The sequence below is a fragment of the Nannizzia gypsea genome, genomic scaffold (genome assembly GCF_000150975.2).
Source record: "Nannizzia gypsea CBS 118893 supercont1.7 genomic scaffold, whole genome shotgun sequence".
NCBI lineage: Eukaryota > Fungi > Ascomycota > Eurotiomycetes > Onygenales > Arthrodermataceae > Nannizzia > Nannizzia gypsea.
The window spans coordinates 157,825-180,767 of NW_003345195.1; the positions used below are offsets into that span (position 1 = coordinate 157,825).

General features: G+C 49.9%; 9 protein-coding genes across 9 annotated transcripts; 4 read left to right on the plus strand and 5 right to left on the minus strand.

Annotated features, from left to right (window-relative positions):
* Positions 1-42: 42 nt before the first annotated feature.
* MGYG_07347 (hypothetical protein) lies at positions 43-639 on the plus strand (the record flags this gene model as incomplete). Its single annotated transcript, XM_003170053.1, has 3 exons — positions 43-332; positions 418-506; positions 581-639. 3 exons carry the CDS (start codon positions 43-45, stop codon positions 637-639), a joined length of 438 nt encoding a protein of 145 aa, XP_003170101.1.
* Positions 640-1,317: 678 nt separating this feature from the next.
* MGYG_07348 (a-pheromone receptor PreA) lies at positions 1,318-2,832 on the minus strand (the record flags this gene model as incomplete). The annotated part of the gene is made up of 3 exons (XM_003170054.1): positions 1,318-1,585; positions 1,663-2,188; positions 2,259-2,832. 3 exons carry the CDS (start codon positions 2,830-2,832, stop codon positions 1,318-1,320), a joined length of 1,368 nt encoding a protein of 455 aa, XP_003170102.1.
* Positions 2,833-4,878: 2,046 nt separating this feature from the next.
* On the plus strand, positions 4,879-6,309 carry MGYG_07349 (hypothetical protein; the record flags this gene model as incomplete). The annotated part of the gene is made up of 2 exons (XM_003170055.1): positions 4,879-5,303; positions 5,370-6,309. 2 exons carry the CDS (start codon positions 4,879-4,881, stop codon positions 6,307-6,309), a joined length of 1,365 nt encoding a protein of 454 aa, XP_003170103.1.
* A 286-nt stretch (positions 6,310-6,595) lies between these two features.
* MGYG_07350 (inositol polyphosphate 5-phosphatase OCRL-1) lies at positions 6,596-9,778 on the minus strand (the record flags this gene model as incomplete). The annotated part of the gene is made up of 1 exon (XM_003170056.1): positions 6,596-9,778. One exon carries the CDS (start codon positions 9,776-9,778, stop codon positions 6,596-6,598), a length of 3,183 nt encoding a protein of 1,060 aa, XP_003170104.1.
* A 659-nt stretch (positions 9,779-10,437) lies between these two features.
* MGYG_07351 (hypothetical protein) lies at positions 10,438-11,304 on the plus strand (the record flags this gene model as incomplete). Its single annotated transcript, XM_003170057.1, has 1 exon — positions 10,438-11,304. One exon carries the CDS (start codon positions 10,438-10,440, stop codon positions 11,302-11,304), a length of 867 nt encoding a protein of 288 aa, XP_003170105.1.
* A 136-nt stretch (positions 11,305-11,440) lies between these two features.
* On the minus strand, positions 11,441-12,804 carry MGYG_07352 (hypothetical protein; the record flags this gene model as incomplete). The annotated part of the gene is made up of 4 exons (XM_003170058.1): positions 11,441-11,517; positions 11,578-11,831; positions 11,890-12,071; positions 12,127-12,804. 4 exons carry the CDS (start codon positions 12,802-12,804, stop codon positions 11,441-11,443), a joined length of 1,191 nt encoding a protein of 396 aa, XP_003170106.1.
* Positions 12,805-13,836: 1,032 nt separating this feature from the next.
* On the minus strand, positions 13,837-17,256 carry MGYG_07353 (hypothetical protein; the record flags this gene model as incomplete). Its single annotated transcript, XM_003170059.1, has 7 exons — positions 13,837-15,176; positions 15,232-15,399; positions 15,483-16,670; positions 16,718-16,764; positions 16,853-16,934; positions 16,986-17,082; positions 17,137-17,256. 7 exons carry the CDS (start codon positions 17,254-17,256, stop codon positions 13,837-13,839), a joined length of 3,042 nt encoding a protein of 1,013 aa, XP_003170107.1.
* Positions 17,257-18,410: 1,154 nt separating this feature from the next.
* MGYG_07354 (solute carrier family 35 member F1) lies at positions 18,411-19,755 on the plus strand (the record flags this gene model as incomplete). Its single annotated transcript, XM_003170060.1, has 2 exons — positions 18,411-18,670; positions 18,729-19,755. 2 exons carry the CDS (start codon positions 18,411-18,413, stop codon positions 19,753-19,755), a joined length of 1,287 nt encoding a protein of 428 aa, XP_003170108.1.
* A 1,097-nt stretch (positions 19,756-20,852) lies between these two features.
* MGYG_07355 (hypothetical protein) lies at positions 20,853-22,680 on the minus strand (the record flags this gene model as incomplete). The annotated part of the gene is made up of 5 exons (XM_003170061.1): positions 20,853-21,757; positions 21,954-22,178; positions 22,252-22,359; positions 22,454-22,513; positions 22,599-22,680. 5 exons carry the CDS (start codon positions 22,678-22,680, stop codon positions 20,853-20,855), a joined length of 1,380 nt encoding a protein of 459 aa, XP_003170109.1.
* Between the last annotated feature and the right edge of the window lie 263 nt (positions 22,681-22,943).

Below are 22,943 nucleotides of genomic sequence, written 5' to 3' on the forward strand. Positions count from 1 at the left end.
AGAGAGCCATAATCGAAGCATATACCACTTCAATTCGCCATAATGTTCCGTCAATCCGCCTTCCAAACCTTCTCCAAGGCCGCTCGGGCTACAAACCCCATATCGCGTTCATTCAGCAGCACCGCCATTCGGGATCATGCCCGTCTCACCGTTGTTGGTCGTCTTGGTTCTCAGCCAGAGATTGCGACGTCGTCAAATGGACGTGAATATGTGAAATACTCCGTCGGGACCAACCATGGCCCCCGTGATAACCAGCAAACTAGCTGGTTTAGAGTGACGAGCTTTGTTCCTGAGGGCCCCGGCAGGGATCACTTGCTCAATCTTCCAAAGGGGTGCGTCCCCCTTGTATATGACTCTTCCACTGGTTTTACCACATGTTAAAGCCCCAGAAACTAACATTGTCATTTCCGTTTATAGAACTCTAATGCTGGTTGAAGGAGATGCTACTATGCGAGTATCAGAAGATAATGAGGGAAGGAAAACCAGTATGCTGGGCTTTGTCCAACGTGAGTCTATCCATCCCGTTTTGCAACATACTCGACATACATGATTGGCGATCTAACATTTCTCTTCGAATCAGGCCATTATGAAGTTCTCAGCAGACCATTCAATCCCAACCGCGAAGAAGAATCGAAGTAGTCTGTTAAGGACGGATGCCGCAGCTCCCATCCTTATTTCTAGCTTCTGCTACTGTACAGATAGTTACTTTACTCCCATCTTTGACTCTCTGCAACGATCGTCTACCCTGGCTTTAGCTCGTCGTGCCACCTGATTAGATCTTTTGGTCGCATCTTTTCTCCCAGCCTCTGGCTCATATCCATGTATTATATTTTGGTCGATACAGTTCTCCACCCTCGAAACATTGTACTTTACCTCACTTTTACTACAACCGTCATGGTAAATGTTGAGTAGGAGATTGTGGGTTTATAGTAATGAAGCCTAATGCTGATATGTTTCAATTGCTATCGTACCCCATTTCGCTTGTATCTGACCTACATAAATACCAGATAAAATGAGGTATGAGGAGCAATCCAGTAAGAGGAAAATATAATATCCACTCAATATATCTAAAGGCAGCCAGTGCTCCCAAGCCACGACCGAAGAACCGGGCTAACTACCCACCCAGCCAACGCCACGAAACATCTGACCATAGGTATCACAAATGCCAAAGTTGGCATATTAAAAAAAAAAAAAGACAGAAAAAAGAACATAGAAAAAGTAAAACTCTGGTAAATAAAAATGTAATAAGCAAGTGTCAAATAGTTGCTCCAGTTGGAGGAAGCCTGAACAGGATACGTCGAAAGGGTTGAAAGGCTCCTAAACCATATCGTGCCCGCTATGCGTCCCTCTACCTTGTTTTGCAGTACTGGACTTAGGTGACTCTGTAAGAAATTCGAGGAAAATAGAGTCCCCGGATTGTCGGCGTGGTTTTTGGGGCATGTTGAAATTGCTGGGATGAGTTATAGGTCCTGGCACTGTTGGCATCCGATAAGACTTTTGGGGGCCATTTTGATTGTCCAGGGAGTAAGTTGGTTCAAGCTTAGTGAACAAGCATCCATCCAGTGACATATTTCCTGTTTTTTCACTGTACGTTGCAGAATTATATCAGTTGCCAGACTCACGATAAATGCGAACGGAAAGAAGATGATACATATAACTTACTTTAGAGTGATATCTGAGTCGACCGTAGATGTCAAAAGTTTCTTTCGGCCCAAAGCCATTTTGACAGTGCTGCTGAACGAGCCGAATCGAGTAGAAGATGAGCCTTGTCTCTGATTGATCATGATATGTGGATGCTGAAGTGCAGGGAAACAATCTCCAAAGCCGAGCCTTAGAAGAATGGACCGGTACATCATGGTGGCATCATGACCGATACCAAAGAAAAAGAAAAGAAGGAATCCCGCAGCAGCTTGTATCCAACGATCATAGTAGACCTGGCCGTGCATTGGAAACTTAATAATCTCACCCCAGTGAGGGCCATGAACTTCGGTCCATGAATAAGGGGCCCAAGGCTTGTAGGAGGTGATATTGGTGTAGAAGACGAAGAACTGGGCTGGGAGGCTTCCGAGAAGAAGTACAAGCGAAATAGTGAGTAGGCGGACAAATTTGGACTTGCTGGTTGTGCTGTCAGAAGATACAAGCTGGGAAAATTCACGTTTGTACTTGAACAAGCGATATAGAACAAGTCCTAGCTCGAGAGTTAGTAATACAGTATCATGAAAGCATGAAATATGCACTTCAGGTGATTGTGGCCTTACCGCAATAAAAACAGGCGATTATCAAGATGATTGGAGGCCAGATGTAACCCACAATGAAGCTAACCCAGCTAGAGTGATATGCTGGCATGCAGCCAACGATGCTGTAGATGTAATATCTGCTGTCTTGGATAATAAAGTGCAGGACCATAATGACGACTGGGATAATGACGCAATATATGGCCTCAAACGTAGCCTTCCATCTTCGGTCGCCTTTGGTAGGCACGAGGGTAGTTCGTTCCGTGTCCAGGACTTTTGCGAGACTGCGAAAGATGCAGACTAAGGGACCAGCAATACCAACGCCGGCACCGGTGATAAGTTTGGACTGAATATCACAATAACCATAACCCATCCACCAGGATTTGGGATCATCATCAGGCCAAATTAATGGATTAATGAAATTGAACAGGTTTTGGGTGAGAATCCACAAAATCAAGCAGGAGGCAGGAAAGTTACCATTCCGGCAGTGCCAGATCAATGGTGGAATGCAGACGAGAAATGATATGAAGGCAACAGTACAGAGTACTACTGCCTGTGTTGACATCTCATACACCAGAGGTAGATTGCTATTCTCCATGATGAAGCTATTCTGTCAAGACCCAGTGCAAAGCACGCCTATGGACACCACAGATAATTATTAGCTATAGCTCTTGAGCATCTGCCTCCGTAACGTCATGGAGACACAAAAATAGTATTGTAAAGCCAATCGTACCAAGCTCAAGCAAACTTTTGAGAATACAGGGGCCTTTGATGCTGTGAGAACGTCTGCAGTAAGACCCGTGGGTAGATCTTGCGTTTCAAGGGGGTTGAAAGATGAAGGTAAATAAGATACACAAGAGCCCTTGGAGTATCAGGAAGGAAATGGTCGACGAGAAACATGTCAAAGGAAAGAGCAGGTATAACAATTTATAGACCTGCAAAACTCCAGATGCTAGAGAAGAAAAGAAAAGAAGGACATATTGAATGACCATTCGGGAGGCCGTCATGCAGCGCCGCTGAGTCCCCAGCTGCCCAGAATAAGGACAATCAATCAGTCATGTCTCCGTAGGTGTCAATAAGCCGCTGTTGTTGAACAGGCTCGACGCAGCGTGAATGCATCTTCGGTCTCACTTCTTGCAGCTTCCCATCTTTCGAATAAGAAACAAGGAGCTGAATAAGCAGAATAAAACAAAAGCACGCTGAAGTCTGGGTGGGCCCAGCGGGAGCAACGCGCGCTAAACCGCATCGGGGTATCAATAAGTCCTCCTCCATCAATAAAATCCCAGGAACTTATCCTAGCGGGCACTTCGATCAGCGCATCCTGTGAGTAAACCGCTGGTCCGTTTGTACACCCTTTGTAAACCGGGCTGCTGCAATACGGCGTTTACAGTTGTTGGGCGTGCAATGACAAGAAAGAAGAAAAGGTTGTGCCTGAAGAGAAGGCCCTTACGCGTGGGGAAGACTTCCGGAAAACTAGCTCCTCGCCCCGGGGATGGATCCATTTGCTACAAACACATTAAGAATTCTTCAGGCTGCGGATGAGCCGGACACGAGGATGGTGCCGTTGATAAGTTTTTGCCATCTGCAGCTGTCATGGCCCGGTGGGATCACTAGACAGACTTAGCCTCGAGGCGTCTTCCAAAGACCCAGACACAAGTATTCTAGGATGAACAGAGCAAACAGAATGGATCTGATAGCTCTCCTGCACACTGAAGGTCAGTGGGGGAACCCATTATCAAGGAGATCTCATGAACGAAGTATATCCATAATGCTTGCGCGAGGGCACGTATTTGTGGGAGTCGAACCGGCATGTGTGACTAGTGCAGATCCTATAGACAATTCTCCTGGTAGAGCCTCTGTATAAATTATCCGCCTTATGCAAAGTGACCTGCCGTTTGGCTCTTTGTGGTATAAACGGGGGCCGTGAAGATGGCTGGCTTAGCCGGGGTTGTATTCTGGTCAACCTTGCATCAATAAGGAAAGTTAATTTTATTTGTGTTGACCTCCTCGCCCAGACTGGTCCCGTTTGAAAGACATTCCTCATGCTATTTCCCGAGATAAGTATAGAAAGCAGGTTGAAGACACCAACTAGCATGGTGGAATATCAGGGTTCGTTCGAGCGAAGGTAGATGAGAGCGACAAGCCTATTTTTTATCCTTATAGGGGAAAGTGAACACGAAGTCTAAGATCTAGCAAACGGAATCATGTTTCTAGGTTCAGGGGCTCAGGCTTTATCCACGACTTGGACCTGGCGTGGTGGTATCATCGTCTTCCCCTACTCCATCCTTCATCTCATGTTGTTGTCTTTTCACCATTTCACCTTTTTTTGAAGTTGAGCTGACTCATCAGATGACATAATATAACTACTCTGCTGGCGCAAGCGCTGTTTAAAGTTCTTACGTCATAACTATGGAAATAAGATCGGAAAAGACTAAGAGATGCCAAGAATACTTTATCTTCTACCAAAGATGGAACTACTCCGCAAAAAACTGGATTGGACAACTAACTAGTTATCTCAACTCCAACTATCAGGAAGGATGTGAGCTGAGCGCGAGAAGGCCGACCTTTATTAATCTGGGGAACGCTACCGCTTGTGTTAATGCAGAGTATACAGAAGACATCCAGACCACACCAGCCATGAACCATGGGTACACCATCCATGGAACCAGACCAGGAGCCAGCCACGACGTCGCGTGTCAAGTCACCAGCAACAGAACAGCTCCGACATAGACAGAATGCATCGACCGGATCGAATGTGAATGGCTTTGCACCCTTGTCTTCCTCTCCCGGCAAGCTCCGACGCAGCTCAACCTTCTCAGAGGCTGTTTCGGAGACTCGTCGATCTATAAAATCGTCAACAGACGACTTATTTTTTCCCCGTGCCAACATTAGTACCGGGAGTACCAGACCCGATAATACAGACTCGCCCTGGCATTCAAGCCCCCTCCTACTGGCTCTTTTGCCGGGCCTAGGTGGACTTCTCTTTCACAACGGAGCCGCCGTCTTCACAGATGTCGCCTTGCTATCTCTTGCAGCGGTCTTCTTAAATTGGTCTGTTAGGCTACCATGGTGAGGCACCTAACAATTGCAAAGCATTTTCTAGGTTTATCGTGCTTTATAATTAATACCAAATAGGGAATGGTACTTTGCCGCTCAGGAGCGAGTTCGATTAGCACATGATGCCTATGATGCCGAAGACTTAGATGATTCTGATGCTGAGATTGGATCACCTCCGCAAAGTGCAGAGGATTGCGCCTCCCAGGACAATCCAGAGAATGAAGGAAAACCACACCCTCCCCTACGCCGAAAGAAGTATGCGGTAGCATATCTAAATGCAAAACGTGAACTGCAAACCCACGAACTCTCAGCACTCGCCTCATGTTTTCTATTCCCAGTTTTAGCCGCATACCTTCTGCACTATATCAGATTTCGGCTATCACGGCCATCCGAAGGCCTGGTTTCAAACTACAGTCTTACTCTCTTCTTACTCGCTGCCGAAATACGTCCCGTCTCACATTTGCTAAAAATGGTGCAGGCCAGAACCCTCTACCTGCAACGTGTGGTTGAATCTAGCCAGTTGAGACGCATTAGCGATAAGGTCCCTGAATCTGATGCAGTTGTTGAGCTTTCGAAGCGGCTTGATGATCTAGAATCCCGCTTCACAACAGCGAATTTAGAGCTTACTTCCTTTGAAGAAAGCCACAGCAAACATAAGCCTCCCAGGGAACTTATTGAGGAAGCACGGAAAGCTATGAAAAGTGATATATATACCCTTGATAAACTGGTTCGCAGTCAGGAGAGGCGCTATAGCACTATATCAGCCAAAGTGGATGCACATATACGCACCATAGACAGCTACATGGTGGAGCTCGGCCCACTAGCCACTTCAGGGAAGCGAGGGAGACCTGGGCCCGATAACGGATCTAAGCATTCTTCGATGCAAAGCATGATATCCACTATTTGTGCTATTGCTACTTCGCCCTTACGGATTGTTTGGTCTGTTGTCAAGCTGCCCATATACCCTTTTGCTCGAGTATACCACAATATGAATATCAGCCAGGGTATAAGGGAGTAAGCCAGGGGTATGCATATAAGAGAATGATAGGAGTGACAGCTTAGGCAGCGGTAAAGAACGCAGCTTGTAGGCTGTGGTTACTTGGTATATACTATCGGTGAAATTTCCTTCAGCTGCTCTGTAGATTTTTGCTTAGGTCTCCATTTATAATTTGCAAATCACACATCTAATTTAGGCTTTAGCTTGACATAATAAAGGTATCCAAGCCCAAGGTTACTACTATACTAACTGCAAAGAGCCAACGAAAGCGTTATATACAAATATATAAAATCCTAAATACTCAGGATTAACTGGTATCACTATACAAAAAGGGTGATATGACTCCCTTCTTTCTCTCTTCAACTAGTCTCCTGTCTTTCTCCTTCTCTGGTGTTGGAATAGAAGAAGAAAACATCACAGAAGCAAAAATGGAGGCATATGCATCGTTAAGAGCTTCTCGTCTGGTAACCGATGGGTTTTTCTGCGGTACTGTAAGAGAAGTTTCTGCATCACCATTTCCAGATAGAGTGCTGTTTCGGCCTCGTAACCGGAATGGGAATGAAAGAGACGGTTGCCTGCTTAAGAGGGTAGACTGAGCCGGGGGAGCGGGTGTTGGTGAATTTTCTGAGCCGGCCGTAGGGGGAACCGTTGATGTCTTCACGGGAGTAGATGTAGCAGATGGTGTAGGCATAGGTGTGATTGGAGCTATTTCGTTGGCGATGCGATTCAGCATGAAAGTAAGAAAAGTGAAAGAGACACTGTGGGAAGGGGATATCGAGAGAGTCTCTAGTATTGATGACTGCATCTGTTCGCTGGAAATAGGCTCCTGTTGCCTTGTCTTATCCCGGAGAAGCTTTTGTTGCTCATCTAGCGCAAGCCACAGCTGTTCAGTAATGATACCGTCACGTAGAGACCGAAGGAAAGCAATCAATGTCTCGGCAAGCAGTTCCGTGCGGTATTTCCATGGGAAATTTGCGGGGAAACGGTCAGAAAACGGAGTGTTTGTGTCAATTGCTTCTCTCACGTTAATAAGCAATTTCTCTCGTTCGCTGATATCGCTAAATGACCAGGTCCGTGAATCAAACGGCCACCCAGGCTTTTTGTCAGCTTCCCATGGAGCGCCATTGCTTTCAGGGCTGATGTCGCTAGAAACCATCCCCCACTCAGCGATGGCTCGTTCGGTATGCTCAGCGATTGCCTCTGTTAGCTTGAATAGCTCACGCGGGCCGGATGATCGAGAGTTCGAATCGTTCTCTCCAGAAGAGGTCAGTGATCCGTTTATAGCACGCACACCATCTTCAGGTATGCGAGTAAGTTCTTCCAAGGAGAAGCCAAAGGATGAAGGTAGCCACTGGCCCTGGACGGATAAGAAGTGGTCCCGTCCATCGGTCACACGTAATACAACGATATCATCCACTTTGGCCTTGCCCTCATTAAGCTTCCGGACAAATTCAATGTCAGATATGCATAATGTCAAACGGACATTGGCAGAATCGCCTGGTTGGAAGGTGTATTCTTTTGGCAATTTCTCGTCTTGATTAGGATTATTGGAAGGCCAATCGACCCGGATATTTAACCAGGGAGGTGACGGATTAGAACCGGCTGTGCCAATAGATGGATTATAATGGAATCCAAACGTAGCAGGGACACCGCCTGTATTTGCGAGAGTCAGACTCCGTGACGTGGGATCATCATACCTCACTTTACCAAAGTGGACAGTATCTGGCTGGAAGGTTTGAGCAACACCGGCAGAGCTGGTTCGGCGGGCTTCGGAAAGTTGATCCACTACAATAGTTATGTCAGGGCGGGCTTCGTTCTCGGCCTTGTCTAATTCTCGGGCAACTTCTTGATGAATCTTCGATTTCAAGGAAGGAATAACCACATCGAGTGTGACATCGAAGTCAGCGTGAATAGGCTTGTGATCGGAAGAAACAATATGCTGATGTGATGTGTATTTCAGAAGACAAATAGTGCTTTCATCGTTAGCATCATTATCCGCCGCATCTTCTGCCACATCGTCTTGTTCAGGATCGTAGTCTGCGGCATCTTGATCTGGATCATAATCAAAGAGGACATTATCATCTTCTGCAGCCTTATCCAGACCTAGAGTTTTGATTTCCTCGTCTCTCTTCTTTGCTTCTTCTGCCTCTTTGACTTTCTTGATATGCCTCGCGTGGTGAGATTTTGTTCGAAACAGAATTCGATCACACCAACTTGGACTGCGCTGCTTTTCACTGGAATCGAATACACCTTTCTGCCCAACATCATACTTATAAGTAGGTAAGAAAGTTATTGGCCCTTCCTGCCAGCCCTGGTGAAAAGATTTTCCACTCTTCTGTTGAGCTAGTAGTTGATCATGAGGCAAAAGTGACGAGAGTGTGTTCAAGAGAGATGCTGGGTCATCCATTGGATCTAAACCGTTACCCTCCATCTGTATTCCCTCCTTTGAGGGCAACGAGGTGATGTCGCTTTCAAATGATTTCCGAGGGTCCTCAGGCTGACTGTTTTCAACATTCTGTAATGGAGAATTCCGTTTCGCTGGACGGAATTCATCTTGAACATGTAAATGGAGGAGACGGCGAACATCACCTCCGGGGATACCATCTAGACGGTAATTCAGATCTCCAAACCAAAAACTAAACTCCTCTTCTCCAAAATGATGATTCAACTCTCCGGAAATAAGGTCCTGCTCGTCTATAGGGGCAAAATTCGAGCGGGAGATTATCTGTGCTGCGTCCCAGTTCCTTCGTTCTAAATTGGCCTTTTCCGCCCCCGCTGCCAGATGAGAATTGACAAACACTAACCGCGTCGTTTCTCCGATAACGATACGTGTTGCAACTGCTCCTTTATTCCCGGTATAGCCCAGAAACCCAGTCCCGACACTAGTGGAACTTACTGATGAAACATGGGGCTTTAGGGAGGGAGCAGCGTAAACCAGTAAAAGCATACCCACTAGCTGCTGGGAAGCTATGCAGGTGTATCCCGGAGGTAGCGCATCTTGGAGCGCTGCTTTCCATTTGGCAGAAGGGCCAGGGTCGACATATGTCCTCAGAGCCTCTGTAGCAGAGGCTACATCCACAATTTCCTGCAATCCTAGGATATAAAGATCTGGTCCCTTTCCATAGGCCTTGAACGAAACTGAATCGGCCGCCTCATCATCTAACGTAGCTTCTATATCAGCAACACCGTTATCTCCATTCTCAGTGGATTCTTCTTCAGCAACAGGCTCATGAACCAGCCAGCTCTTAAGGTCTTGTTCCGGTCCGGACAGAGCTGCAACATTCCATGATCCGATCCTTATTCTTAGCTTTCTCTGGCGAATATATTCCGACTTCCTCGATCGAACTCCAGCAGACAGGGACAAGTCATTTAATGATACCACGACGGGCTCCTCGGTTTGAGCGTCGGGAAAGGCGCCAGGTAACCCCTCGACATTAGCAGTAGATGTGGTATTAGGAACAGTCTGCGTCTCCTCTTCAGAAACCGCCATCTTGCTCATTCCTTAAACCCCGCACACCTTTAAGCAACCAAAATGAAGAACCGTTTTCTCTCATCTCACCGCGAGAACAGTCCACTTATATAGGCATATATATATGTGGTGTTAGTTTCTGTCCAAAGCCGTTAACAGAGCTTGTGATCGGATACTTGTAGGTCATGAATGTGGTCACCTGCGCTTGATAACTACCTGTGGAGCAGCTGGGGGAGCCAGGCGCAGCAGGGAGACAGATCCAGGTCCACACAAAGCGGCGAGTCTAGCCAGTCACCAAACGCAGCTCATTAAGGTACCATGGTTAAGTTGGCCTCCCTGGTGGATGTATGTTGTAAATGTGGCCAGAGGGAAAGTTGGTTGTGCTCCGTATGTAGTTGGCGGAAGGAAGGACGAGGTGGGATGGTTGCCTGCAGGAGGAGATATTAACGTTATTTACGTACGACCAGGAGCCTTGGCGGAAGATGGCCAGAAACGGCAACTTTCGACATCCTCACATTCAACCAGAAGAACAACGACCAGCTATCCAAGTTGAAACACCATATTCCACAAGCTTACTACCTGTTCACCTGAGTATATACGGCTTGCGCAGCTACACAAGGAGCTAAGAGATAGGCCGAACACGTCAAACACCCGATATTACCACACATCCTGAGCTCAAGATGCTTCAGTACACGGGAGCCGTTGGCTCAGCGCCGGCAGCTGCACTGGCACCGACAAGAACAAATGAAGAGCTTAATCTTTCTGTTCTCCGGCGACATAACCCATCTATAATCTCCATTCTCTCTCTCGCACAATACGCAGTCGTCTACCACTTCAACGCAACAACACAGCTATGGGAGAAGATCGGGGTGGAAGGGACGTTATTTGTCTGCCAACTTACACCTGGCGAGATAGGCGAGGACAGGTACAGCGTGTTCCTACTGAACCGACGAGGAATGAACAACTTTGACGTCAGCCTTGTTACCGGAGACGATATTGAGATCACAGAGGAATACGTTATATTGAAAGTAGATGAGCAAGACACTACAGCTGCACAGACACCCGAGAAAGGCGCAATGGTGGCTTCGCCAGGCATGAAGGCGATGATATATGGACTATGGATATTTTCTGAACCAGCTCCGAGCTCGACTGCTGATGCGAGGGCGACGAATGCAAAGCTAATTAAGGAATGTGCGGTATATGCGGGGGAGAGCAGGAAGCTTGCTGAAGAACGACTGGCTGCGGAAAGAAGCCAGGCTGCTGCCCTGAGCGGGTTTTATCCTGGTGAGGCAGGTAACGGCGAGGATGCGCAAGGCGGGATACCCATGGGCAGACAGATTTCACTCAAGGAACTATTTGGACAGCAGAGAGCCCAGGACGACGAGTGGAGTGTCAAGGTGCATAGCCCGGTTGTCGGGAATGAAGGGCAGCCACCCGTGCCCTTCCCTCTACCTTCCCATCAGCCAGCACCACCTTATCCTTCGGGTGGGAATAATGTGTTGGGAGAACTGTTCCGCAGCGCCAGTATGAATTACCAGAGGCAATAACAGGTTCTAACCATATATTAAAAACACATTACTGATACCCATTGGTTGCTTCTTGGTTTTATTTTGCATTGATAGAGGCGTTCGGGGCATAACTCTATAGAATATTTTCTTGCCCATTAGCACTCAAAAGCGCAGTCTAACTATCTAATCCAGACTCCTGAACTATATCCCTGATGAACTGGCCAACTTTCTTCGCCATTATTTCATTATGCCCTAAGATGAAAATGTTAGCTCCTGGTTCCATCGGGAAGTTTACGGTGCTTTAGTACTCACCTATACAAAATCCATGAGCAACCCCATCCTCACATACTTTCAGAACTGGACCCGAGCCGTCCTGTTCAGCTCTCGACTTCGACTGAATGATATCTTTCCTAGTGGCCTCAGCTACCCAGTGGTCATTCCGGCCAAAATAGAATACCATCTTCGTAAGCCTGTCCTTGGGGGCATGAGTAGGGCTACTAAACCCCCAAATCTCATCGTTCCATTTATCAGCCGATATATCCTTCATTTCATCTGCGGCCATGTGCCTGTAGATTCCGTTAGTTAAGCATTTGGCACAGGAGATGTATACTATGTGAAACCTACAATGCTTGTCTGACGATATGAGCATTCTTCAGCATTGATACGGTTGTCTCGACGGCCTCCTTTCGAGGATTTCTCATAAATCTGCTGACAATACTGTAGAGTACCAGCTCGGGCAATATCAGGACAAGAAACCTTGCAAACAAACTCACTAGAAGAGGTAGAGACGGTATATATAGTAATTTCTATCCTGTCAATTAGCATCGTCATGTCCCCATATAGCCACACGGACACACATACCGTCAGTACCCTCCCATTAGGTGACTTCGCAATATCCACAACGGTAGGGAACAGCAGGATACCACCGATGATATCTAGCCCAAGTTCGTCCCCGCCGCCATTAGCACCGGTGCTCTGAGGCACAACTCCATCAACTCTCCTCTGAAGCCCGGCTTTCTCTCTTCTACGTCTCATGATTTCCATAGCCATGTAAGCTCCCACCGAATGGCCCATGACGATAACATTCGCTCTGGGCCTTTCGTCCAACTTTCGCTGCTGCATCGCGGCGTCCTGCCATGTCCGAACAAACACCTCTAAATCACGCTCCATAAACGATATCTGTTCATCTAGGCTATAGAGGCGGGCTTTCGGGCTTTTTGCATTAGTGTCTTCTTCTCCCTTGACATGAACCGATTGAGCTTCCGGCACTTCAAAGCCTCCCAGGCTTCTTCCGCGGATGATATATGAGCCATTGGCGCCGGGGTCGTGGGAGAATGACTGGGATAGATCCGAGGAAAGCAGAGAGAAGAACAGATGGTAGTATGATATCAGTCCTGGGTTTCCAGAAATAAAATATATCAGTGTCGTGGATGGTGAGAGGGCAGAGGTGTTCCCGCCTTCTGCTCTGGAGACATGTGATAGGAATGAATTGGGTGTGATGTGTGGGTTTAAGTTGAAGCTGGAAGAAGGAGACAACATCCTGTACAAGTTCGAGCTGAGACGACTTGCGCTTGCTCTAGAGAATACGCTCTTTATCATCGGCCAGGCCATGCATGGTTGGAAGTTACATCGACTTCGTTCATCCTTGGACGTGCGAGAAGCCGAGGTGGAGCCGCACGTTAAACTCAACATCACCAACCAACGTCACATCAATCTACAACCAGACAAAACACAAGCTGAAATGGAAATATCTCTATTATAACAACTGCCTTTTTTGCCAGCTCAAACAGGCTGATGCGATGACTTGCACAGTAACGGCAACAGCAACGGCAACTTCCGCATCATTGAAGTTGCCTGCCTCTGCCTATTTCCCATATCAATCAATCAATCAATCAACACCCATACACACCCGTATCAAATACCCATTGCATCCTATCCGATACCATACCAGTCCGTCACACTCCATTGCATAGCACAGCATACCATCCCAATCCCAAACAATCTGAAGACAAATTATACAACGAAACAAAAACACGATCAGTCCATCAATCGGTCAAACAAGCAAGCTAAAGCAGGACAAAAAACGCAACGCAACGCAACGCAACGAACTCCAAGGCAGAAACGGGCCCGAGTATGTTTTTTATTTATCAGTACATGAATGGATGGATGGGAGAGAGATGAGATGGAGAGCGGAGGCTGGACCCAGGCTGGGCGAGGGTAGGGTAGGGTGCGATCGTCGGTATAGCGTGGATCATTCTATGCCTGGTAACTAGATGTTGCATGCATGCATGCCGAATGAGAATAAAAGGAGTAAAAGGTAAGGATATTATATGAATCGAAACCAGGACCAGAAGTGGATGCAGCAGCGCGGACGAGGGAGTATAACGGAGTAACGGATCCCTGGGTATAGGATGGAGGTCGGCGTAGATGAAGACGGATAGAGTATGCTGTTGCTTGCAAAGGGTATCCCTCTATAGATCAACTTTCCCCCCCAATTCGGAACTTTTCAACGCTTTTTGGCTCCCTTTGCTTTGTTCAATCTAGCTATACATTTGCACGATTATCCGTCTCTTAGCTCGCAGTCGCCGTCGCAGCTACCGGCGTTGTCGTGGTTGTCGACGGCGTCGTACTCTCAGGGATAGGTTCAGCAGGCTCCGTACTATCTTCCGACCCGCCTCCTCCGCTATCATCAGCCGAGCCAGTCTCAGCATCACTGCCGTCGCTCATGGCTGTACCTTTGACCGATGTAGGCGCAGCATCAACTATTCCGGCATCACCAGCTTCCTTCAGCTTGGCTGGCTCTGGTTTCAGTTCTGAATCAGAATCAGTCGGGTTCTCCTGGCTCTTAAGCGCGTTCCGTGTTGAAGATGAAACGTTGAAAGTAATCGCAATCTTCTTCCCTGCCGTTGACTCCTTTGAACCGTCTTTTTCAACACCGTTGCCCTTCGAACGCGGGCTCGGACTCGGACTCCCGCTGGGACTCCGGCTCTGACTTCCCTTCTTCACTCGCAAGCTGCCATTCCCGTTACCGTTCCCGTTACCGCTGCCGTTACCGCGCTGGAATAACGGCGAGACAGAGTTTGCGGTGTTTACCGAGTTGCGCCGCTTTGAACCCGAGGACAGCTTGATAAGTTCATCGTCGTCATCGTCATCCTGTCGACGGCGCTTTTCAGAAAACGAGAACCGCTCGATTTTCTGCTGTTCCTGCTCCTGCTGCTTCTGAGCCGGTACCTGCGCATCCTGCTCGTTCATGGCATCATCGTCGTCGTCGTCAGGGTAATCGACAAGTGGCTTGTTGGGCGTGCCGTTCGGAGGCGCGGCGTTCGTGCTCGCAGCATTCTCGGGTTTAACCTGTGATAAAACATTGAGCATGAGCTGCACAGTTCTCTGCCTAGAGGAGCCTCCAGTAGAAACAGGGAAGAATCCTACCTCGTCTTCCTCATCGTCTGAGGCCTCAAAGTACTCTTCCTCGGCTGCGGTCATTTCGCGAACACCCATTGCTCCCCACCGTTGCGCACCGCCGCTGATGATCATCCTCGTGGGCGTCGAGGAGGCTTCGTCCTGGCTGAAGACGGTGCTTGCGGCATCACTGTTATCTGCACCGGCCGCAGCATTCGGTCCGTAGCCCTGCATCTGGTCGTAGCGGAGGATGAGGTTCTGGAATGTGTCTACGTAGGTGATGTTCTGGATCTTTTCACGGTATCGTTCAACGACGTGTCCGATGATGGGTTTGATGTTTTCGCGTTTGATGAATTCGAAGAGGTCGAGGCAGGCGGAGTTGAGGAGGTTGTCGCGGGGCATGGTTTCGTAGACGATGTTGAGGATGAGGTCGAAGGTGTTGTTGTGGGTTAGTTGGGCGTGGTAGAAGGTGTCGTGGAGGCTGACGAGAGTACGGAAGAATTTCAATGCCACTATCACTGTTAGTATTAGATGTAAAGTTAAGAGTATGTGTGTGTTGTGGCTTACTTAGTTTGAGATGTTTTTGGGGAACGGTGAAGAGTTGCGCAACACGCGGGATGAGGTATTCTTCGCGGATGAAGGAGCGGCTGCGGATGGGATGCTGGCGAACAAAGAAGGTGAGTATCTCTACTAGGTGTGCAAATAGGGAGACCTGCTGGAACGTCAACCCGGAGACTGTTAGGTTGTATAAGTTAGTATATATAAATCATCAAGGGCATCAGAGTAGATATAAATACTAGGGTAAAGGGTAGACGTACGGTCGTTGTGGGCGGCGAGGAGGGTCAAGGGAGTGAAGAGTCTCTTAGCAGAGCTTTCAAAGTGGTTCTGCATGAATGCGTCTGCAACGGGGTGTGGCTGTATCTGTGTCTGGCCCTGGCCCTGGCCCTGACCCTGCTGCTGCTGGCCCTGGCGCATCTTGACTACCTCTCCGGACCGTAGTTCTTGCATCTGCGGCTGCGGATCGAGGAGGACCTTTAATGCATCGGCCAGCTGGTTCTTGACGCCCAGGTCGGTCTCTGTATGTAGCAGGTCGATCAGTGTATCTGTCAATGGCAGCTTCTTATCGGTAAACGCCTTGAGCATGTATCCGCGCATGGTGACGGGGTCATGGTCGAGCAGGACGACGAGGATGTCTATGCCGGTCGTCCTGAGGGCGGGTGTGGGATGCTTGACGGCGAATGCAATGACGGAGAAGAGGCCATGGTTGATGAGGTTTGCAAAGAGGTTCCCCCTCGACTGAGCCTGGAGGTTCTTTGCAATGCCCATGCACTGGTGGAGGAACTGGACGGCGTCTTCACGCTTGTTTGCGTCGGCGGGCGCTGACTCGGGGGCGAAGAGGGAGAAGAGTTCGCAGAGAAAGGCGGCATTGGACTGGAGGTGCTGGACGATGTCGACCTGGTTGAAGAAGATGAGGGAGTTGAGGACGGAGAAGGTCGGGTCGTCGAGGATGCGGGCGAGGACTACGTCTTTGAGGTACTGCAGGCGCCAGGTGTGCCGTATCTTGCGCAGGATGATGGGGTCCTTGATGGGGACGACTTCCTTGTAGCGGGAGCGGTCGTTGAGGTACTGGCGGTGGTTTGCCTTGTGGGTGGGGAAGTCCGGGTCGTACTCGAGGGCGCCGACGACGGCGGAGATGACGGGGTCTGAGACGACCTGCTCGATGATGGTGTTGTCGTTGAGCAGGATGAGGGCCTTCATGATGTTGCAGAGGCGGTGGAGGTCAGCGAGGCCCTCGAGGTCTTCGGCGACGGCGACGAGCGGCAGCAGCTTGAGGATGTACTGTTCCTGGATGACGAAGCGGGCGATGGCGTCTCTGCCTGGCTGGGTCGCACTGGCGCCGACGATGAGGTGTTCGATCTCCGCGAGGTTGGTGAGGTCCGGCGGCGGGAGCATGATGGCGCTGGGCATGCCGTCCATGGCGTCGTCCGACAGCGAGTCATCTAGGCCTCAGTAAGCTCCGTGTATCTGATATACAATGGATAGAGTAACGTACCATGGCCGAGGGGAGTGAGATGCTGCTGCACATGGCGCACGAAGTCCCTACTCAAAACGTCAGCTGTCGCGTGTCCCTATGCCTGTATGTCTGTATGTCTGCCTAAGGCGAGGAGGAAGGAGAGGAAGTCCGCACCATATCACACCACAGCCCTCCGCCTCCTGAAAGCTGAGCGCCATGTCTGTCCCATTCTGCTCCGTCCATACTATCAGTGTTTCTACCAGCAGTCAGTATAGATAGATATGTAGAGAGTAAGAGAATGATTTACCCTGCTGCTTCTGGTATCCATCCTCCCGTGTGATGCGAGTCTCCAGCAGCATGCGGTCTGGCTGGTCCTCCGACTGCACCAGTATCTTCGGCTCATCCTGTAACCATCAGCATGTATATTCCTTTAAAGCAGTTATAGATGTAAGACGCACGTCTGTGATCTGCCCGGTGCAGAAGCCCGTCCCCCGGTCGAACCAGTCGTTGTTCCGCAGCTCGTAGACCTTGACTCTCTTGCGGTCGTTCAGCGGCGGCACCGGGAACGACATGGCCATGGCCGCTGCAGGAGAGCGCTGCCCTCCGTGAGACTCTGCCGGTGTCTCGTATCTCCTGCTGCTGTCTCTGTCTGTGTCTGTCTGTCTGTCTTTTGTGGTGATGGTGATGGCGGGCGGTGGGTGTGTCTGTTTTCCTTTCGGGGCGAGAGACGCGCAAAAACTCTGCCTCGGCTGGCGCAAGCGCGGTGACGGCGGGAAGCTGCCTGGCGAAGGGGGATAAAAGGAGGCGAAAGATGGAAAAGCCGACAGGGACGGTCTGTTAATCCGAGAGAGAGTCAGGTCAGGGTCGCCGCGACGATGGTCGAGATAGTAGAGATGGTCGGTGTTAAGTTGTTTTAGGTGGGAAGAAGCAGACGCAGAAGACGCAGAAGAAGCCAAGGGAAGACGAAGACGAAGACGACGGGCGAGGCCAGCCAGCAAGGGACGGCCACGCGACGGCGAGCTGCAGGGTTGGTTAGTTAATTAAACAATTAGCTAGTAAGAAGAGAAGAAGTAAAGAAGAGAAGAGAAGATGGTAGGTAAAGAGGAAGATGAAGGAGTCGAGGAGTCGCTAGTTTGCAGATAGTAGAAGAAGAAGCATCTCTTACTCTTACTCTTACTCTTTACTCTTTACTATCAAGCAGGAGAAGAAGAGAAGAAGAGGAAAAGAGTAACCAAGAGTCAAGTCAATCAAGCTGTCTCCTCCTTCTCTGTTTCTTCCTCTTCTTCACTGCTGGTTACTTCTTCTACTCCTGCTGCTTCTTCTATCTACCATCTTCATCTCTACCATCTACCTGTCTACTATTACTTCTTCTACCTCTTCTACCTCTTCGTCTCTTTCTTCTTCTCTTCTTCTTCTTCTTTACTTTTTCTCTTCCTATTTTTACTTTCTTTTCTTTTTTTCTTCTTGTTTCTTCTTCGTTTTTTCTTATTTCGCCTTCTGCGCATCGCTTCGCTTTCTTCCACCAAAAGACGAGATACATAGAAAATAGACGAACAGACGAACAGACGCAGAGAAACCTCGTATCCCTCTGTCTGTCCATCTGACTGACTGACGGACTGTGTGTCTTTCTCTCCATCGACAGCCTTGACAGCCTCGAGCAGACGACTTCTGGGAGTTTTGCGTCTGCTTCCTCTCATAAAGCTCCTACCACACATCTAGAACATCTACAGCCATGGCCTCTACTATACCATCTACCACTGCTGCTGCTGCTGCTGCTACTGCGAACCATGAAGACCCCATTGAGTCTGCCCGGTCGACGCCCTCGCAGGCTGCTTCAGCTACCCGGCCACTGATGAAGAGCGCCGATGCTTCTGTCCGGCCGGTCGAAGCCAGCGATGGCAGCGATGGCGATGGTGAAGCCGACGCAGACAGCAAGAAGGGCTACTTTGCCTACTTCCGCACCAAGCAGTTCTACCTCGTCCTGCTCCTGGGGTACTGTCTTCTTCTCTTTGCCTATAATATAATAGATGGAAGCTAACTAACGGGACAGGCAAATACTCGCGCTGTGCATCACGGCCACCAACACCTTCTCGGCCCTGCTCTCGACCGCAGGCACCTCTATCCCGGCCTTCCAGACGCTCTTCAACTACGTCCTGCTCAACCTCGTCTACACCTCCTACACCCTCTACCGCTACGGCCCGCGCAGGTGGTGGTCCCAGCTGGTCTGCCGCGACTGGTGGAAGTACATCATCTTCGCCTTCTGCGACGTCCAGGGCAACTACTTTATTGTCCTTGCATACCGCTACACCACCATCCTCAGCGCCCAGCTCATCAACTTCTGGGCCATCGTCATGGTCGTCCTGATCAGCTTCACCCTACTGCGCGTCCGCTACCACTGGGCCCAGTACGCCGGCATCCTCATCTGCATCGGCGGCATGGGCGTGCTGTTCGGCTCAGACCACATCACGGGCGCCAACAGCGGCGGACCACAGAAGTCGCGTGGCGACCTGATCAAGGGAGACCTCTTTGCACTGCTCGGAGCTACCTTCTACGGCCTCACCAACGTCGCGGAGGAGTACCTCGTCAGCAAGCGGCCCATGTACGAAGTGCTCGGACAGCTGGGCCTGTACGCCACCGTCATCATGGGCGTGCAGGCCGCCATCTTCGACCGCGCCTCGTTCCAGCACGCCGTCTGGGACGGGGCCGTGGCGGGCTACTTTGTCGGATACACCCTCTGTCTCTTCCTCTTCTACAGCCTGGCCCCGTTGCTCTTCCGTCTCGCCAGCGCCGCCTTCTTCAACATCTCCCTCCTCACCAGTAACTTCTGGGGCGTCGTGATCGGAGTCAAGGTCTTTGGCCTGCGCATCCACTTCCTCTACCCCATCGCCTTTGTGCTCATCATCATCGGCCAGTTTGTCTACTATCTCGGACGGCAGGTGCTCGGTGAAGCCATGAAGCCGTGGCTCGGTGAGAACCAGGAACGGGGGGTCATCGGCATAGGCACCGCCAGGAGGGCCAACAATACTCCTGCCAACAATACTTCTGCCAGTGATACTCCTGCTGATGCTAATGTCTAATGTCTGCCATTGAACCCATACATATGCTCTCGGTATATATCTATCTCGGTATATACTATCTCGGTACATACATCATGACTCATGAAGTTGGGATATTTACCACTATTACTACTACATTTACTACCTAGTACATACATAGTTAATACAAAAGTCATTTCATTCATCCGAGTCATTCAGTCATTCACCCGCCGGCAAGGCTGACAGGGCAGACTTGCAGCTAGTTAACCGAGAAAGAAGCAAGCAAGCAGGAAAAGTACGAAGACGACCAAGTAGACTCGCTTGTAAGTAACAAATTGAACCTCCCTTCCTATCCCATTCCATCCATCCATCCATCCCTAGAAAAAAAAAAGGAAAAGGCGTAGCAAGCCGGTAGTAAATAGGAGAGTAAAGGGGTATTACAGCTTAGTACCGAACGAGAAGCTAGACGATGAAACCAAATGCATTAAAGGGGCAAAGATCAAGAAGAAGGAAGAAGAAGACGAAGAATAGAGAACGAAAGAAAAAGTCCAATTCCCAGGCTTCCAGCCAGCCAGCGTAGACAAGTCGAAGTTGCGCCTGTCTTTTATCTATGGCCCTCACCACCAGCATCCGCATCCGCACCCAGGCAAGTAAAGCAAAGCAAAGCAAACGACACAACACCTGAAAAACACAAGCAGACACACAGACGACAAAACATTTCCAGTCCGATCCTTCACCCTCCTTTCCGATGACAGTATATAACCCCAACAGACAGACAGATAGACAGATAAAGCAACCAAGAAGGGGTAGGCAAAAATGGTGGATTAAAGCATTGAGTGGACGGGCTCCCTTTGCATCCCCGTCCCCCTTGGATATCGAAAGATGAGACGAGACAGGTAACGTAACCAAGAAGGGGGCAGTAATGATAAGAGACAAGACAGACCAGAGATGAACCGAAAAAAGCAACCTATTAGTGAAAGGAACCAGCCAGCAACCTGCAAACCGACGACCAACTACCCAGCGAACGACCGACAACCAACAACCAGACCGCTGCCTGAGAAACGTAGGCAGAATAGATAAAGATGGGAAAGCTGAAAAAAAAACGAGGGCATAAAATGGTGGGTAGATAGATATATAGATCATCCCCAGACGGAAGCCTGGACGCCGAGCTGGTTCTTGCCGCGCCATCCCCAGCCAAGTCCGACGGTGGGGGACGATTCCTTCATGGACTGGCTGGTGCTGTTGTTCCCCGATGCAGATCGGTTGGTTGCCGCCGCGGAGCTCGATTGGGTTGCACTGCCGGCTCCCGCGTCCGTGCCGTTGCCGTTCCCGGTGCCGTGGCCATGGCCGTTGCCGTTGCCGTTGTTGGTGCCGCCGTTGTTGGTACCGCTGCCGCTGTCGTCGTTGGGCGAGAAGCCGTAGCTAAGCGGCGAAGGGAGAGGGGTGGTTGAACGCAAGCTGAGAGATGGGTTGGGGCTCTGGTTAGTTGGTGGTTGTTGTTGCTGCTGCTGTTGCTGCTGAGGCTGGTGTTGAGCTTGCGCCTGCTGCTGCTGCTGCTGGGCAGGACGAGAGCCAATGGGACCTACGCGGGATGGGGAGGAGTCAGTGGTTCCCTTGCCAGTGGGGGAAGAGGTGGGTGGCTGGCTGGGTTCAAAGACACCGTACGTCGAGCCCTGGTTCGTGTTTGAGGGCGGAGAGGCTGTCGCAGTCGGAGAGCGAGTGCGAGGAGCCACAGAGGATGGCACACCCGCTCCCGAGGTGGCTTGCTGCGTCTGGCTGTCGGTGGCGTGCGCCTGGCCTCCTAGAAAGGGGTCGACGCCTCGAGGTGAGGCTCCGCGGCCGCTGGGGATGCCGGTTGTCGGAGTGCCGGCTGCCTGCGAGTGGGAATCGTCGCCCGGTCCAGCATTGGGAGACTGGAGCGCGGAGTCGTTGCCGTAGAGAGCACGGTGCTGACGGGCAATCAGGTCACGGCGACTCTCTTCGGTCATGGCCGCTGGGCTCATGGATCGGTCGGATTTGTCCCCTGAGATATCGGCAAGAAGGCCTTTTTTCCCACCGAAAACAAAAGCCAAGGATATATAAGTATAAATCCATAACCAAAAAAAATGTACAAAAAAAAGAAGAGGAAGAATAAAGAGAAGAATAAGAAGAAGAATAAGGTCCGAGGTGTAAGGATAAGGGTGGTGGTTGGATAGCTTCGCAGCCGTGTATGAATGAAGGTATGATAGCATATCACGTACTTCGATTGTATTGCTGTTCTTGGTGGTAGTTGCGTAGCTCCCTCTCGCGCTGGGCAGCCAGTCGACGCTTCGCCTGGATCATCTGTTCGGTCTCGTTCGGACGGGCCTGGAAACGTTGAGCGGCATAGAAGCCTTGCAGGTTCGAGGCCGAGTGCGGACGCATGCCGTCATAGTCGCCAATTGAATGGTGACGGGACGGTGCCATGGGGCCCATAGCACGGGGATCTATCCAAAAGGTAATGATGTTAGCAGCTGGCATATCAACTTTCAACTTCTTTCTTTTTTTCGGCAGACTTACCGGTGAAATCGTATGGTCGACCCATCATCATCGGCATGGAGTCCCGACGAGGCAGACCACCAAAGGTCTTCCCGCTCTTCGACAGGTTATCGATGGCTCGCTCCACCTCTTCAAGAGTCAACCCAATCACAGTTAGCATCGTCATCTCATCATGAGCCCCTTTTTCGAGCTCGTAAACATCATCATCATTGTCTATCCATACCATCGAATTGAGAAGCGAAGGCGTTGGTCTCGGGTTCTCTCTGGACGGTTGAGCTAGTGCCTGCATGTCCCCCCACCACCAATTGAATCAGCCTCAGTCCGTCCCAAGTTTGTGCTCAAAGTTGCGGCAGATGTGTGCTATATACCTGACCGTGAAGGAGGCGCCGAAGCTTCCCAGGAGGCCTGGCGCATGGGAGCCTGCCATCCCTGAGGTTCGTAGTATGCCATGATTTAGCGGGCGTGGTGGGTTTTCTGTGTTTTATTGCGGTGGTGCCAGGAGGGAAAAATCGAGTGTTCCAGCGCACTTTTGCTTATAAATTTCCGGAATCCGCAGGGAAGAAAAAACGACGACGACGACGCAGAAAGAAAAGAACTGTAGAAGCGTATTATCAGTTAGAAGGAGAAGGACTCGAGGGTTTCAGGGCACTTCTTGGGTAGAATTAACACCCGCCAGGGACAGAGATCTGTAACCAAGGTTCCAGCGCAGCTTT